This window comes from Schistocerca cancellata, chromosome 1 (genome assembly GCF_023864275.1).
Source record: "Schistocerca cancellata isolate TAMUIC-IGC-003103 chromosome 1, iqSchCanc2.1, whole genome shotgun sequence".
Lineage (NCBI taxonomy): Eukaryota > Metazoa > Arthropoda > Insecta > Orthoptera > Acrididae > Schistocerca > Schistocerca cancellata.
In genome coordinates this window covers 666,478,527-666,496,721 of record NC_064626.1, presented here as the reverse complement: position 1 = coordinate 666,496,721, position 18,195 = coordinate 666,478,527, and the positions used below count along the sequence as shown (strand labels likewise).

The window sequence follows — 18,195 nt, the reverse complement described above, 5'->3', positions numbered from 1 at the left end:
AGAAAGGAGACAAACCAATTCTACAGGTGATTAAAAGTGACTGAAAGAGTAATGAAAGAGTAGCCTGGTCAAAGAGGTGGAGCCAAGAACCCCCAGATGTAGTATACAGTAGGAGATACCCCAGCCCTAACCATCCTGGTCTTGCTCTGTAGTCAGATTAAAACCTTATAACTGGGAATAAAAACCACTTTCACAGAGAAAACTGAGAATCAGGTCAACCATCCATGAATCACCTACCAATATTAGAGGCAATAAGTCTGGAAGTCCAAGGCTGCAACTGTTTTAGTCTGATTTAGTCTCTGTAGTTCTACATCTACATCTACATCCATACTCCGCAAGCCAACTGACGGTGTGTGGCAGAGGGTACCTTGAGTACCTCTATCGATTCTCGCTTCTGTTCCAGTCTCATATTGTTCGTGGAAAGACGGATTGTCGGTATGCTTCTGTGTGGGCTCTGATCTCTCTGATTTTATCATCATGGAGGGAGCAATATACTGCTTGAATCTTCAGTGAAGATATGTTCTCGAAACTTCAACAAAAGCCCGTACTGAGCTACTGAGCGTCTCTCCTGCAGACTCTTCCCCCGGAGTTTATCTATCATCTCTGTAATGCTTTTGCGATTACTAAAGGATCCTGTAACGAAGCACGCTGCTCTCCATTGGACCTTCTCTATCTCTTCTATCAACCCTATCTGGTACGGATCCCACATTGCTGAGTAGTATTCAAGCAGTGGGTGAACAAGCATACTGTAACCTACTTCCTTTGTTTTCAGATTGCATTTCCTTAGGATTCTTCCAATGAATCTCAGTCTGGCATCTGCTTTACCAACGATCAACTTTATATGATCATTCCATTTTAAATCACTCCTAATGCGTACTCCCAGATAATTTATGGAATTAGCTGCTTCCAGTTGCTGATTTGCTATATTGTAGCTAAATGATAAGGGATCTATCTTTCTATGTATTCGCAGCACATTACACTTGTCTACATTGAGATTCAATTGCCATTCCCTGCACCATGTGTCAATTCGCTGCAGATCCTCCTGCATTTCAGTACAATTTTCCAATGTTACAACCTCTCGATATACCACAGCATCATCCGCAAAAAGCCTCAGTGAACTTTCAATGTCATCCACAAGGTCATTTGTGAACGTTGTGAATAGCAACGGTCCTACGACACTCCCCTGCGGCACACCTGAAATCACTCTTACTTCGGAAGACTTCTCTCCATTGAGAATGACATGCTGCGTTCTGTTAACTAGGAACTCTTCAATCCAATCACACAATTGGTCTTATAGTCCATATGCTCTTACTTTGTCTATTAAACGACTGTGTGGAACTGTATTGAACGCCTTGCGGAAGTCAAGAAACACGACATCTACCTGTGAACCCGTGTCTATGGCCCTCTGAGTCTCGTGGACGAATAGTGCGAGCTGGGTTTCACATGATCATGTTTTTCGAAATCCATGCTGATTCCTACAGAGTAGATTTCTAGTCTCCAGAAAAGTCATTATACTCTAACATAATACGTGTTCCAAAATTCTACAACTGATCGACGTTAGAGATATAGGTCTATAGTTCTGCACATCTGTTCGACGTCCCTTCTTGAAAATGGGGATGACCTGTGCCCTTTTCCAATCCTTTGGAATGCTACGCTCTTCTAGAGACCTATGGTATACCGCTGCAAGAAGGGGGGCAAGTTCCTTCGCGTACTCTGTGTAAAATCGAACTGGTATCCCATCAGGTCCAGCAGCCTTTCCTCTTTTGAGCAATTTTAATTGTTTCTCTATCTCTCTGTCATCTATTTCGATATCTACCATTTTGTCATCTGTGCAACAATCTAGAGAAGGAACTACAGTCCAGTCTTCCTCTGTGAAACAGCTTTGGAAAAGGACATTTAGTATTTCGGCCTTTAGTCTGTTATCCTCTGTTTCAGTACCTAATCTGTAAATCCTGGCTTTAACATTTCCTTTCTTATTCTGCCATTTTTCTATCATTCTTCCCGTTCATCCTTATCTCTTGGCTGTTACATTTCTAGTGCTTTTCTTCTTTCTTCTGACTCACTATATAATGATAAATATTGTGCAAATCCTCTTAGTTTCTTTTACACTTGATCATCCATTAATTCTTCTCTTAGCTTTTATTCCTCCATCACTCTCCTCCTATTTAACTCCTGTCTTCTCCAAAACGTTTTCCATTGTTCTCCCCATAATTCATTAAGAGTCATGTGTTCCTTTTGATGACCTCCACATGACCCTGAAGTAGGTGCTCTGCTGTACATAGACTATCTCCCATTTTGATTTCACTACAATCCAAAAATCATTAGATTTGCCCCCTTATTCCACTTTATTCTCCTCCTGGTCCTTATCATATCTCCAAATATTTCTTCTGTTTTGGACATACTGATAATTTGCACTGATACTCTTAACAGCTGCCCTTTCACTTGAATAAACATTTAAAGTACAGTTCTAATCCATTCACTCCAGATCATCACATGCTATGCCATGCCCCAAAAAATATGGCTGTTGCACTAAAATATTTTACTGCAGTATTGCTAGGCAAACTATAGCATTGCTTCTTGTGACACTTGCTTTTCATTGTCTTGAACTGGTATGGCTACATAGTGTACTTTGCTCTGGAACATTGAAAGTTGCCCCTGGGATTCTTGTAATTTCTTCCATTCTTCAATTGTTTAAACACATTTCATTTATCCAGTTCACCATCCACTGAACACTGTTTTGAATGTGTGTTTCACTCCTACTAGCGACTTGACAATAGTTAGCCTCCCGTCTACTGTTAGCATGTACCTGAAGTCCGCTCACCATCAGTTTTTGATTTTAATATCATTCTTCGTTTATTTTAACCCTTATAATACTTCACCAAGGATTGTCCAATGACTTGTTGCCACCTTTAAGTTATCACTGTGGGGGAGCAAACATTGAATATTCAAATACCAGATCCATCATCACTTTGGACATTTGGAGCAATAATCTCCTCCAACACCATGGATAAACCAAATACTATTTATCAGACAAATTTATTCTTGATCACAAATAAACACAAGCATATAATTTCTCTTCTTATTTGAACTAAGGCTACTTTTATAATCTTCCAACAATAACATTACTTATTTGGCACTCTTGTCTTCACATCTACCACTTGCCGACTCCAAATATAAAATTATTTTTACATATTTATGATTTTCTAATTTTTAAGCATCTTCTTACAGGTTTGGCACTCAGCCTACTTTTATGTTTCTTACAAATGAATTATTGCACTTGACATTCTGGCTGCAAATCCACTAGCCACACTGTTATCCACTCAACTCCACCTACACCAAAGACCCCAAAAAGACAAAGATACGTTACAATGTGCAGTCTCACTAAATCAGAACATTGCCCAGGAAACTAGATATCAAGCAGAATTCAACACTCACACATGGTAACACACTTCCTGACTCTTTCAAAGTTTTCCATACTGGCAGAGCAACTTTACTGATTACTGAGAATCATGTGATCCTAACTAGACATACTTGACATTTAACACAACCGTGCTGCAAAAGGCCCCTAGTTGTCTCCTACATCTGTGATGCTGCTGGTCAAATCCTGTTTCATGTACTCTTAGTAGATTAACTAAACTGTTTCAATGTTCAGCTCTTCCAGCCTATCAGCCCCAGAAACAGGCTATAGGAATTTTCATTGGCTCTTTCCTGTTCACGGTAATGGCGTTTCTGTGCAAGTGCTGCCCCAGCAAGCACTTTTTGCAAGTTTATTTCCAACAGATGTAAAGCATTTGTTATTATAAGAAATTTATTAGTCCTTAAGCCAGCATAATAGGTTTTGGCCGCAGACCACTTAAAAAGATTGTGGAAAGGTCAACCCATCATCTCCAGGCTGGGCAAAAGCCATTTCCACCAGAGTCCAGAAATTAATCCTGACATATTCAGTCATGAAGAGAACGGTCCCAAGGTGGGACCAGAATGAATACATTACAAATTGTGTTATGAACTGATAGCATTGTATTAAATTTTTAGTGTGTCCTGTAAGAGGGAGAAGCTATCGTTGTTTCTTGATTCCATTTCCTTTGATTTGGTATATTTATTTCGTATATTTGCTATCATTTCCTCTCTGTGGCTGTGTGAAAGAGTAACAGTTTCTCTCTCTTGAAACATTTTTGTGTCTTGAATACCATTTAGTACATATTACAACTACACAGATCAACACAGTTATGCTACAACACTTAGGACATACACAGTAAAAAATGAATTTAAAGACATGGGGACACCAATGGGTTGATGAAACATTCTAAAGCTTTCACCTCCAGGTGCCAAGGTGATGGAACAAACTTCCGTTCTATGCCTATCTTCTTCTCCTTTCTTATTTTTTTTAATATACACATACATGCATTTCCCAAATCATGCATGTTTCTGTTAATCAAAGAACAAAGAAAAGGTCCACATGGTGTGGGGAAGGGCAATGGTGCATGCATGTGGCAGTCTGGGATGGGGCTGGCCACAACACATCTCCACTTGAGTTTAGCTCACCCCTGAACTAAAAGGCACACACTCAAAACCAGTGAACTGTCATGGTTCAAAAACATATGCAGAATGCACTGTTACTGTTAAGATGACATTGTTTATTCTACGTATTTACATTTGCTAATAAGTTATAGAATCATCTTTTGTGGAAACTTGGCTTGCATAGGTAATATTTTCAAAATATGGAAGTATTTTATATAAATTGTGTATGTAAGCTTAGCTCCAGAACATCCTACAAAAACTTCTTTCAGAAATTATGTTTTTAATATTTCACATTAATCATACATAAACGTTGATGTTCTTCAGATCATACTATTGTAATTTGTCTTTGGTCAAGAAAGTTGACAGTACAAATATCCATTTATGACTAGAAACATCTCTAACATTTTCCATAGGCACAGGAAGGAGTCGGATACATGGGTGCATATGTACTCAGCAGCCTACCACAGTATATCAAATATCTTGTAAATAGTACTGAAGTCTGTAAGAGTGAATTAAGTATTATATGTGGGGGCACTCTGAATTCTTAAACAAGTTCATTAACATTTACAACAATTTTGACCATTTATAATCTTCAAGCACATAAAATAAATGGAAATATGCACACAGGCATAATACACTCTCTATTCTGAACTTGAAATGTGCACCACTGTTGTGCAGGCCACACAACAGATAAATATCCACAGAACTATGAAAAACCCACAGCAGCAGTATGCCCATATTTTATTGTTCAAATTATTCCCTTAACAGCTGGATTATGAAATGTTCAAAATAGCAGTCACAATAAATAACAAAAAAGATTGACAATCACAAGGGATCATTACAATGTTTAACTATGACCTTCTTGTTCCTCAACAATATGGAAAAAAAAATGGGTAGATTGCTTCCCACACCATAGAGGATGCACTGAGTCTCCAGACACAATGCAAAGACTGCTAAACTTTTAGTTTTCAAACACTTTGGAAACAGAAATACACACACACACACACACACACACTTATTTCATTCTGGAATTTCCTTTCTCTTCAAAAAAGATTATTTTCATAGAAACTCATAAAAATTAAATCTTAGTTTATAATTAATATTAACACTGTAATATTTCATCAACTTAAGTCATTTCATTATATTTTATCTCAGGAAAGTTGGTATTTTTCATGTGTTGTCATGCACCAGATACTTATTTCCTTGGGATTTGTGGGATTTAATTCATGAAATATAACTGAAGTCTCATTAGCTAAGGCATCCAATAATTGTTGGTTTGACACTGGAATGAACAACAGAAGGGGGAACTGTAAGATTCAAATATTTCACTACATAAATTGTTGAGGTTGCTAAGAGCAACAGAATTCTAAATGAAATCAGTGCAAAATGCAAGTGATGTAAGTACGATGAAAACAGTGAAAGGCTTAATGGTTAACATTTGCTGCTCAGGTACTGCTATCTAATCTTACTACTGTACTCTTATAAAAACAAGGTTCTTTGTGATTTTTTTAGTATGTTAGATGAGAACATTCTTCAGAATAATTTATAATGTTTACTTCTTTATTTTAGGTTCCAACTGATAATCCCAATGGTGCAATTTGGCTGTTGAAAGACGTCACTCAATATGAGTAAAAATAGCCAAGGAAGAAGAACTGCTGTGAGATAGGTTTAATTTTTCTTGGGTAGGCCTAATATGTATAACTAGTAATTCACAATAAATTTTCACACTAAATTTTTCACAATAAATACCTGAAATACACAATATTATCCTGGAGCCCGCAGTGGGCATCATTGTCTTCTTTTAGTACAGGTGGACTCTCTTTAATATATTGGCAGAAGAGGACTTGTAAGAGAGCCACTCAGGGAAATGAGAGGATGGAAAAGAAGGCTAGTGTGCATCCAGTATGTATACCAGAACATCTTGTCCAAGGTGTGGAGAAGGCTCTGTTGGCAGCTATTCAATCCAGTGGGTGCAACTGGCTGTGTATCATAGCTCTTGTTGGCATTAATGATGCTTGCTGCCTTGGTACTGAGGCCATCACCAGTTCTTTTAGATAGTTGGTTGAAATGATTTAGGCAGATAACCTCACTCATGAGTTGGAAGCATGCCTCACTACAGCATCATATCCACAACCAACTGTGGTCCTCTTGTTTGGAGCCAAGTAGGCCTAAACTAGTCTTAAACAATTCTGCAATGATCTCTGATGCACAATTCTCAGCCTCCACTATCAGATGGAGAGTTGTAGATCAGGTGTGTACCCACAGACAAAGTAGCTACACTGGTACCAAGGTATGTATGGCATGCTCATAGGTGTCTTTTGCATAAGAGGAACCCCTACATAGGCTCAGTGATGGATTATCTTATGAAGCAAGAGAAAGATCAGCCATATTGCTCTCAGAAGAGAACATTAATCCTTGCACATTTTAAGGAGAACCTGTTAACATGATGTCAGTAAACTGCAGGAGTATTCACGGTAAAGCTGCAGATAAATTTTTACTTATTAAAGGTAATAATTCTCATGATGTATTAGTAACAGAAAGCTGGCTCAAACACAAAGTGAACAGCAGCAAAATCCTTATCCATATCAGAATATATCCCACAAGGATAGGTTAGAAACTAACATTGGCAGTATATTTATTGCCATAGAGAACTCAACGTTATCTCATGAGATCGTTACAGATTTTGAATATGAACTAACCCGGGTGAGAGTAAGGATCAAAGGTGAGTCAAAACATGATAATCAGATACTTCTATAGACCACTTGCTTCAGAAGCTGTAATGACAGCGCACTTTAGATAAACCTAGGAGACCATTGCAAGAAATTTCCTTGATTGTGTTATAGTAAGAGGGGCAGACATCAATTTGCTAGTTATAGAATGGCATAGTCATTTCTTTCAGCTGATGCAAGAAACAGGTAATGATACAAAATAGTTCTGGATTTTTCTTTTCTGAAAATACTTCAATCAGTCACAGAAGTGGAGCAGGAAGGCAATGTCTTAGAGCTTTTAGTAACTGGTAGAACCAAATAGCTTCAAACAGTTGACACACAAGTGAATCATAATGGATTTACAGCATCTATAGCTAGAGAAGCCACAAAGAATGCAAAAAAAGGCAGGGAAATATTTTTGCTGTCTAGGATGAAAGGAAACAAAATGCGGAGTAGCTTGGCAGTCAACATCAAAACATACAAGCGACAAAGATGTGGGGTACAATTAAATAACATTCAAAAATCTTGTACAATATATTTTACACCTTACAAGCTGAGAAAGCTTTTGAGGGATGCAAAAGATTCAGAGTGGTTCAATACCCATGTTACAAAGTTGCTACAGAAGCATAGAAATCTTTGATTTTATGCTGCTACTGGGTTCTTTAGAAATCCTGACAGGTTCACCAGATGGAAAGTTTATACTACTTGCTCTCACTCACTACATGCTTCATCTTGCTGCCCCTAATGGAATTTAATCAGAGTCTGACTCAATACACACACTTCTATGAACATGTGTGCTGTTTTCACTCATTATGGAACTGGAGCAGGTTGAAGGCTATGAATGAATATGATGTCAAGTGTGAATATTACCAACTGAAATGCTGTGCAGGCGCTGTGTTTGACAGAATAGTGATGGGACAGATGACTCATCCATCCTACATGAGATGTGGGGTTTTTCCAGCATATGGTAGCGTTGTGACATCACACTGAGGCAATGGCTGTAAGCTTATCCATTGTGCAATTGTGGGTTGGATCAGGGAGGAGCAGTCATGAGAATGTACTTATGCCATGTTTCAGTGTTGTTTAATTGAGCAAGTCCATTGTGTCCATGAATACCAACAGGCTGTATACGTTCACCCATGCATAATACGCAGACATATTGTTTGTGTATGGGTACTCTAAAGGCAGTGCCATGCAGCTGTGACAGAATACCAGAGACATTTCCCTGATCGACAAACCCCCTGTGCCAGGATATTTCTCAGGGATTTTCAAATATTCAAATATTATGTGAATTTGGAACACTACTCGATGTACATGAAACATCAGAACATGCAGTTGTCCACTCAACTGAGGAGAGGGAAGACATTACTGCAATGCAAAACAGAGTCCCACCACCAGTACATGGCACACTAGCTGTCAGCTCAATATTCCACAAACATGAATGTGGTACACATTACATTCCGAGGGCCTGTACTCACTCCACGTGCAGTATGTACAACACCTGCATGTAGGTGACTTAGTGAGCAGACAATTTTGTGAAGTGTTGGCTGTACACAGAGACGTCATGCAATACATTGTATTTACAGATGAGGCTATGTCTACACACAGTAGTATTATGAATACCCACATGATACCAGAGATACAAGATTCCAAGTTATGTTCTCAATTAATGTCTGATATGGTATGATCAATGACCTGTGTTCCTGCCAAACTGTATGACAGCCGCAGCATATGGACATTTCCTGACAGAAGATCTACTTGCACTTTTGGAAGATATGGCATTGGAGCAATGACAGCAAATGTACCTTAAAAATGATGGATCACCAATTCACTATACCAGACAAGAATCCTAATAACTGAATAACATATTTCCTCAAAAGTGAATTGGCCATGGCGGACCCATTAACTGGCTCACCAGATCACCCGACCTAACCCTATTAGACTTTTGCTTATGAGGCTGCTTAAAGGGGGATGGATGTGTACACTGCAAAATTGGATGCACATGAAGAACTTGTCACATGCACCATCGACACTGTTGCCCATGTTGAAGCCCCCCAAGATAATGTTTGATGTGAAACATAACGCACCCTCCAACCCATTGACATGTGTAGTGAAATGGGTGGGAGACTTTTTGAACGCCTGTTAAAGGATGGATCAGTCATCTGTTCCACCATTATTCTGTCCACCACAACACCTTCACAGCATTTTGGTAAGTAATATTCACAATTTGGAAGGTAGGAGACAAGATACTGTCAGAAGTAAAGCTGTGAGACCGGGCGTGAGTCGTGCTTCGGTAGCTCAGATAGTAGAGCACTTGCCCGCGAAAGGCAAAGGTCCCGAGTTCGAGTCTCGGTCGGGCACACAGTTTTAATCTGCCAGGAAGTTTCATATCAGCGCACACTCCGCTGCAGAGTGAAAATCTCATTCTGGGAATATTCACAATTGTCTTTATAATCATCTGTGGATGTGTTAATGTTCAACCTGCACCAATTCCATAACAATCGACAGAATAATGACTTCATAGGACTTTTTCAGTTTATTTTCACTTGTAGAACCATCACAGAAATGATGTGACATTCCTCCTGAATCACACTGTATATGGCCTGTAACAAAGGTTTGTGTTATAGGGTGTGTAACACACAACAAAAGATCACACATGAAGTTGAAATGTCACAGTACAGTTGTGAGCACAAGCTTTGAGCAGAAGGCTTTCTTTGAATGACATTATTTTTCTTACAACCAAACTCTCCCTGAGGAGCTATTACTGACAGGTGGGTATGAATCCCTTGGAATGGGATAGGACCTGGGATGGCATTACAGTGTAAAAAAAGTCTTATTAACCTTTTACCTATGTTTTATTATAATGACCTTGCAATGGATATTCAAACTGAAACCCACAGGTAATGTATCTTATGAACAGTACAAAAGCCCACATGACCAGCTAAGTAATTATTACTCATGAGAATTAATTATGCATATAGTCTATTAATACAAAAGGAATAATACCGTAATTCACCAAGGTGCTTACAACTCAGAGAAGCATCATAAGGCTTGAGAAAGGTGGGAGAATGTATTAAACAGTGATGAGATAGACACAAAAAAAAAAAGCTCAAGCATGTTCTCGCAGACAGTATGAGAATAACAACATACCTCACTATGACCAACAACCACATGACTGTAGTAACTACAGAGAAAGGAGGGGGGGGGGGGGGGGGGGGGGAGATTTACTAATTTCAGAGATAAGCTCAAAGTTGCAAAGACATGGAAAATCAAATTTTAAGCATATGTAAGGAAATTACCCTAGAAAGTAGTTCTTTTTTTTAATTGAAAGCCACATATTCGTTGCTGAATGAGCTGATTGGGAACTCTCCATGTGGAGACTGTTGCAGTTTCAAAAATCACAGTAGGCATTTATCAGTCTTATTCTGGATTCCTACAAAAAGGTGAAAACATTTGGTAACACAACATCAGAAGGAAAGCAAGCTAAAGAACTCATGATTGCACATGGTCACCACAAGGGAAAAGGAAAATTTGTCTGCTACAAAGATTTGCGAAACTCTGTTAGAAATTAGGAGTAATGTGTTGCTACATAAGCACTGGAGGTGCAAGCATCTTATGTCTGCTGAAAGAGTGGAATGCCCAAGTCCCATTCAGTGCCATGTGAGAAGCCAATGAACAAAGCCCCAAGTCTCTAACATCCCACAATGCAGTTCAAATTATATGGAGGCAAAAAGGAACTCACATTACATTAACTACTGGAACTCACATGACTTTAGTCACCAAAGGCTTTAGAATACCATAACCACACCGTACTGCCAGTTCATGAGGCAGCAGTTTGGATCAGAAGAAAGTGCCCTCTTGTAAATACTAATTGTTTTCATACACAGAAAATTAAAAGTAAAGGAACAAGAATAAATTCTTCTGAACATCACATACCAGAAATGAAAATGTTAAGTGTTATGATTACTCAAAGATGAGACATTCAAATACCTGAATCTGTAACCTACATAGAGCATTCACAAGAACACATATGTTTGCACTCGCCACTTTTGATAGAATGTCTTGACCCAGTCAGTGTCAATGTTTAGTGTTGCAGTGGTAGTAGGGGCAAAATATACTAGCCACATTACAACAACTGGTCAACTTAATCATTCAAATGCAAAAACATGCATGCCCTATTGATGCAAACAAACCTCTCTGCTCTGCTCCTACAGTGCATCAAGTTGGCAGCACTTTCACATCATGCTACATGTTCCAGTTGCCCACAAAAGTTGCAAACTCAACTTAATCACACAATCATGTGTCCTTGTTTTCAAAAACATGGCAGGTATACAAAAATATAAACATATTAGATGTACACAATAACTTCACTTCCTTCCAAAGTCTTGTTACCATCACATGTTATATTGATTACTGAGAATGCTTATATTGAGAGCCTTACTGTATGAAGATGGTTCCAGCTGACTTGTTTCATCAGATGATTAGATTATATATACTTTTTGTTCCAGTAGATCCACAGTGAGGAGCCATCCAGAATGTAGGACATGTCTGATAAACAAGAATATACAACGAATATTTAAAAAGGAAAACAAATATGTTAATAAATAACTATTCACAAAGCATGTAAATGGTCAATATAGTGGGATGCATACGATAATTCTTAGGTTACTGCAAACCACGTGTCATTAAATAGAAAAATAATTTTCCCATACTAATGTACAATTATTGTATTACTGCACAGAATCTGTACAGAAGTCAGATTGTACTAAAATTCCCACTATTTGATATTATTACTAACATATACACACCAGTAGGTTCTACTAAGAAATTCATCAGTGGAGCAGGAGTTTGCTACCAATAAATCCTTTGGGCTCCTCTTAAACTGAACTTGGTTAGTAGTTTAACTTTTTATGGCTCCTGGAAAGGTATTGAAAATGTATGTTCTTGAATAATGGACACCTTTCTGGACCAAAATAACTTTCAATCTTTGTACAGATCCTTATTTCTAGTGTTGATTCCAAGAACTCAGCTGTTGGTTAGATACGGATATATCTGCTCGATGACAAACTTCATTTAGGAATAAATATACTGGAAGCATTAGTTAGTATCCCTGGTTCCCTCAACAGGCCCCTGCAGAATATTCTTGAGTGCATGCCACAAATAATTCTTGTTACATATTTTTGTTTTCAGAAATCCTTAGACTGGCATGCTATGAGTACTGATACACACAATTGAAAAATTCAGTTCCTGACAGTAGGGGAAAAAAAGACTCACTACCACCTATGGATACACATTAAGTATTACAAAACAGACATCTCAGGGTTCTCTCCCTTCTGCTTTCTGTTCCTTTATCTGTTTTTACTCATACACATTTTACAGCCTAGCACTAAAGACTGAAGGACTACTCATACATTACAAGGGATTACATTTACACCTAATTCACCCCTGTATCATCTATGGTCTTTTATTGTAAACTGTCAAACTCATCCAACTTCCTTTCTCTTGGTTGATCTTGTGATAACCACTTCCTTGGACTATTATTTACATTGGTATTCCTGAATGACAGTTAACAGTGACTTTGGAATAAATGAGACAAATGAAGCACATTGTTATCCTGATAGCACATTACTACTGTATACTCTATCTGCTTTCCATATTCGGATTGGATGATGTATAAAGGCACAACTCTTTTGCTTCATAACTTCTTGTAAGCACATGCATTGCTACAGACACAGCACTATCCCAGAAGATGGCAAAACTTCCCTATTGCATGATGATTAGGCATGGTGCTCCTTGTCACCAGCATTATCTTATACAACAAAAGACACAAAGTTTTTTTCACATTGGCACAGTCAGTGCTTAATCCAAACTCACTTCCCAATGACACCATCTCCTGTGGCTTCAGAGAAATTTAAAAAAATGCTTCATAAAGCTCAAATATTGCATAAACACACTCATGACACACAGAAACCATTCAAAGCCTTCTCTTGTAGTGAAACTACCATCATTCCTCTCTGAATTGTATGAGAGACAATTTCTAGGTCTGTGATTGTACAAATTTCATTGGTGGTCTATTCCGGTATGTTTCACCAAGTCATTATTTTCCATTCCCTTATATCTGAGTTCCAGCAACAGTCTCTGAAATGTACAGCATACCAAAACAAAAGGACAGGATATGTGACTAGAATACCAGAGGGATACTTTATTTATTTACTTTTTAAGAAATATTTCATGGAAAAGTGAAATCTGAATATAAAATTGAATAAAAGTCAAATGCAAATAAAAGATCTGTCCACTGAACATTATAATTAAGTGCATGAAGTATTATTCTGGAAAGGATTTAATGTAATATTATCTTTTCTTTTTGCTATAAAGAAGCAAGATCCCTCTATTATGTTTTGTTTCATGTCAAATGCAGTCACCGTATCTGTTGAAGTGAAATTATGTGTGAATTTGTATATTTAAAGGTTAATATGTATGTATGAGATATTGATTCGGTATCATTTATAGAAACCTTGCACACCCATGTCATGATTTTAATTATTTCTAACTACAGTGCCATCAATTAACAGAGCATTGCTGATGGATGACAAAATGCCACCATTGCACAGCAAATTCAAATTTACTTAAATGTTGCTTTTCACATTTTTCACTAATAGCAGGGAGCTACCTAACATTATTTCACTTAAGAGTGTCTATCAGAGCATCAAGATATTTTTCAGGTTTCCTCAGTCTCTACAGCTTTTTTAAATCGAAGTTACGAATAGCAGCTTGGTCTGTACTACTCACAGAAATTTAAATAGTAGGGCCCATAAATTATGTTGACTCCATAGGTGGCAGGAGCTATTTCAACTAACTTTTCAAAGATAATATTCACTTTTACAGCTCTCATCTCATTCTTGTTCTACAGAAGCCAGACCACAATAGAGAGTTATTTTCCACAAATATTAGACAGGCTTGTAGTCAGATTAATACTAAACAGACCCATATGGTGAGAAACAAAATAAAGGATTTGGTATCACATGTTTCTTCCAGAAATGACAACCTCTCAGAGGAGCCATTTCAGTATCAACTCCAGGGAATCATAAGATGCACATAGGTACTGATTTCATTTCACCATTTCTTTGAAGTAGAGAATCAGATTCCAGTGCCCCAAGTACATATAATTCAGCATCATCAGAACACTAAATTTAACTCAGTCCTGCATACTCTTCAACCAATACTCTGACAGAACTCTTCATATGAACAACATTCATACACAGTCAGACTTGTCCAAGCTGCACCTTTGTCCTGTAATATAGGTGGCTAGAAGGAAACTTAATTTTTAATAGTGACCCCCAGAAGAGTGGCCCAAATGTCCATACTGTGATTTTCTGTAGTTGCAATGTCAGCTACCATTCACACAGGCCATGACAAATTAATAGTATAGGGCAGGCTGTGGCATTAGAGCTGTGATGAGAGTTAAGTCAGGTTGACACGCGCAACAAAAGTGCCGCCACAGCTAGTGGCATACTGTAGTTGTGTGTGTGAACTCACAGTTTTTAGTGGCACAACTTAACAGACATCACTTTTGTCATGCCCCAAACAATTCAACTTGGTTGACTTTTTTAAGTCACTTTCGTTCAACCACTGATGGCAGTATTTCAAAACACAAGCACTGATGGCAGTATTTCAAAACACAAGCTTTCTGGTGCAGTTACTGTGGAGTAATTGCTGTTGTACCCCATTTGATCTTAGTATGTTTTCATTTTATCGCTGAAAAAGGTGAAAACAGTGGTCGACAGGTCTTCTGGAACTACAAGAACAGCAACCTATATTTAATTTTGTGCAGCAGTGTGTGTGTGTGTGTGTGTGTGTGTGTGTGTGTGTGTGTGTGTGAGCAATATTTACAAACCAATGATGTATTCCACAAACGTAAAAGATTTTTGGATTAATAGATAAATAAATTTAATACATCCTACCAAAAAAGAAGTCGCACAAACTTCGTGATTTGTGAGACCAAGCATTATATAAATTGTGGATTAAATGCAGGAAATAATTCCTGAGTGTGCCATGGCAGCTCTTAAACTGAAAATTAGGTATTCAAAATGCCATACCAGCGAATACAATAAGATTCTGCATCTTGGAAGAGTGGCACATCTGTAGATGATATTTACATGCTGTCTATTGTATGTATGTATTAAACCAAGGACCTAGAAACAATGGAGAGGCTTCGTCCCACCATAGCCCTCAGTGGTTCACAACCCCACAACAGGCCACAGCAGTCCACCCACCCCACTGCCATTCCACACCAAACCCGGGGTTATTGTAAGCTGTCCAACTACATAGAATTTGTGGAGTCCCATGTGAACGATAGCTCATGATGCCACTACGGAAAGGCACAAGATGTGGCGGCACATTACAATTCGCGTCACGTAGGAAGGCAGCCATATTTTCAGTCATTCTGCACATCCCCCACCATTGCAGCCAGTAAGACTCATTCTCTCTCCAAGCAGCTAGCCATGAATTACGAACTAGACAGTGAGAATCTCTCTCCTGTATGCTGCACTGTTGCCGAATTTCTCGGCAATGCTGTTTCATTCACAGAGCAACCGACTTATTCACTCAAATGTCGATATTACTTTCGTGTAGCAGTGTAGCTGTGAATGTTTATCTGCAAACATTTTAGTGTGATTTACAAATGAAAATGCCAGGTGACGGGAATAAATGTGAAGTTCCTCACAAGAAACTTTAATTAGATTGCATATCTATGGAGTATCATCTTAGTTGTGCGACTGGATTCGTGATTGCCTGTCAGAAAGGACACAGTATGTAGTAATTGACAGAAAATTATCGAGCAAAACAGAATTGATGTCTGGTCTTCTGGTGTTCCTGATCTAAGATACAATTTAGGAGACAATCTGAACAGCTTTCTTAGACTGTTTGCAGTTGATGCTATGATTTACCATGTTATAAAGTCATCAGGTAATTAAAACAAATTACAAAATGACTTAGACAAAATATCTGTGTGGTGAGAAAAGTGGCAGTTGACTCTAAATAATGAAAAGTCTGAAGTCGTCCGCATGAGTACTAAAAGGAATCCGCAAAATTTCGGTTTATGGGATAAAATACACAAATCTAAAAGTTGCAAATTCATCTAAATACTTAGGGATTACAGTCACAAATAACTCAAATTGCAACGATCACATGGATAATGTTGTGTGGAAAACAAACCAAAGACTGCAATCTATTGGTAGAACACTTAGAAAATGCAGCAGGTCTACTAAAGAGGCTACTTACACCCACTGGCGGATACAGAAAAACCTCAAGGAGGGGGCATTAAAGATATCTCGAGCTACCTTTACTTTTACCACAATAAAAAATAATCAAGTCACAGGCAAAGTTTAAGAAAATTTTATTTAAACTGATTATACACATATACAAGACAATGCCATCTTATGATATAAAAAAGCTACATAAGAGAGTACAACAACTCGATTCAGTCGAGTCGACTGACGAAAGAAACGAATGAATAGCGTGCGGGCTGACTGGCAGGGGCGGCGCAGGTAGCAATGCGGGCGGCCCTGCAAGGGGGGGCGGGGGGGGGGGGGGGGGGGGGTAGGGCCCGGCCATATGTATCCGCCACTGCTTACACCATGCTTTTCCGCCCTGTACTGGAGTATTGCTCTCTGGTGTGCGATCCACAGTAGATAGAATTGATTGAAAAAGTGAAAGGAATGGCAGCTCGTTTTGTATTATCGTGAAATGTGACAGAGCCTGCCATGGATATGATATGCGAATTGGAGTGGCAATCATCAAAACAAAAACGTTTGTTGTTGTGACTTGATCTTCTCATGAAATTTCGGCACCCACCTACATAGGAAAGAATGATAACCATAATAAAGTAAGAGAAACTAGAGCTCACATGGGAAGATTAAAGTGTTGCTGTTTCCTGTGCGCTATTCGTGAGTGGAACAGTAGAGAAATAGCTGGAAGGTGGTTCGATAAACCCTCTGCCAGGCACTTAATTGAAAATGCAGAGTAATCGTGTAGATGTAGATGCTTCACAAGTAGTCAAGGAGGTTTATGTCCCACATTTATAACTTTTACAAATATGAATCTGAAAGCGAGACTTCTATTTTTGATATTCTGAAGACTCATGAACGAACTGCAGAAACACATGTTGGCACGAGAACTGTACAGAGAATAGTAAACAAAAGCGTTAAAGCTGTAGAAGCCTCAGGAATAAAATTTTAACACAAATATATGGTTTTGATAACGATATTTTAAAGCCATCCATGTTTGAAATGTACATAAGAAGGGAAAAACCAACATCATAAAAACTCACTAGAATTATGCCTCAGCAAATTGGTTCCAAAGGTACACTTAGTCAATGCAATGAATTTTAAAAGACATTAATTCCAGATATGTTAAGAAGAGAGTTTTTAATTGAAAGAAGTGACATAGAAGCAGCGCAAACTATGTTCCTTATAAAGACACACAATACAAGAGGAGATAGTTCTACAATGTATTTCCTTGGTGAAACATGAGTGAATCAGAATCTTTCCATGAATACCTGCTGGAACACTAGTGATAGTACTTTCAGTTATAAAGTTCCCAGAGGAAAAGGTTCTTGGATACATTTTTTGCATGATGGCTCTTCTTGTGATTTTGTTTCTGTGAGTAAATTATACTTAGTTTTAAGAAAAACAGTAACAACTACTGTCTGGAAATGAATGCTGTCAATTTCAAGAAGTGGTTCTCTGGACAATTCTCGCCATACCTTGCTTCAAAATCAGTCATTGTAATTGCCATGCCAGTTATCATCCAACTGTCACAGAGAAAAGACCAATTACGTACACCAGGAAAGCAGATATTGTGCTCTGGCTTAAAAACAAAAATATCCCAGACAATATAAGCCAGACTCATGCTGAACTCCTACAACTCGTTCATTCATAAAAGTCACATGACAGAATGTACAGATTTGGCT

The 18,195-nt window shown here is 38.2% G+C and overlaps 1 protein-coding gene across 1 annotated transcript in view; it reads left to right on the top strand.

The window, feature by feature from the left end:
• Positions 1–6,235, top strand: part of LOC126183829 (retinoid-inducible serine carboxypeptidase-like) — a 122,458-nt gene extending 116,223 nt beyond the window's left edge. The window contains exon 9 of the mRNA XM_049926089.1: positions 6,088–6,235. Coding sequence (XP_049782046.1) covers positions 6,088–6,150 — 63 coding nt within the window. The 3' untranslated portion in view covers positions 6,151–6,235. The remainder of the gene's footprint in view (positions 1–6,087) is intronic.
• The last annotated feature ends 11,960 nt before the right edge of the window (positions 6,236–18,195 follow it).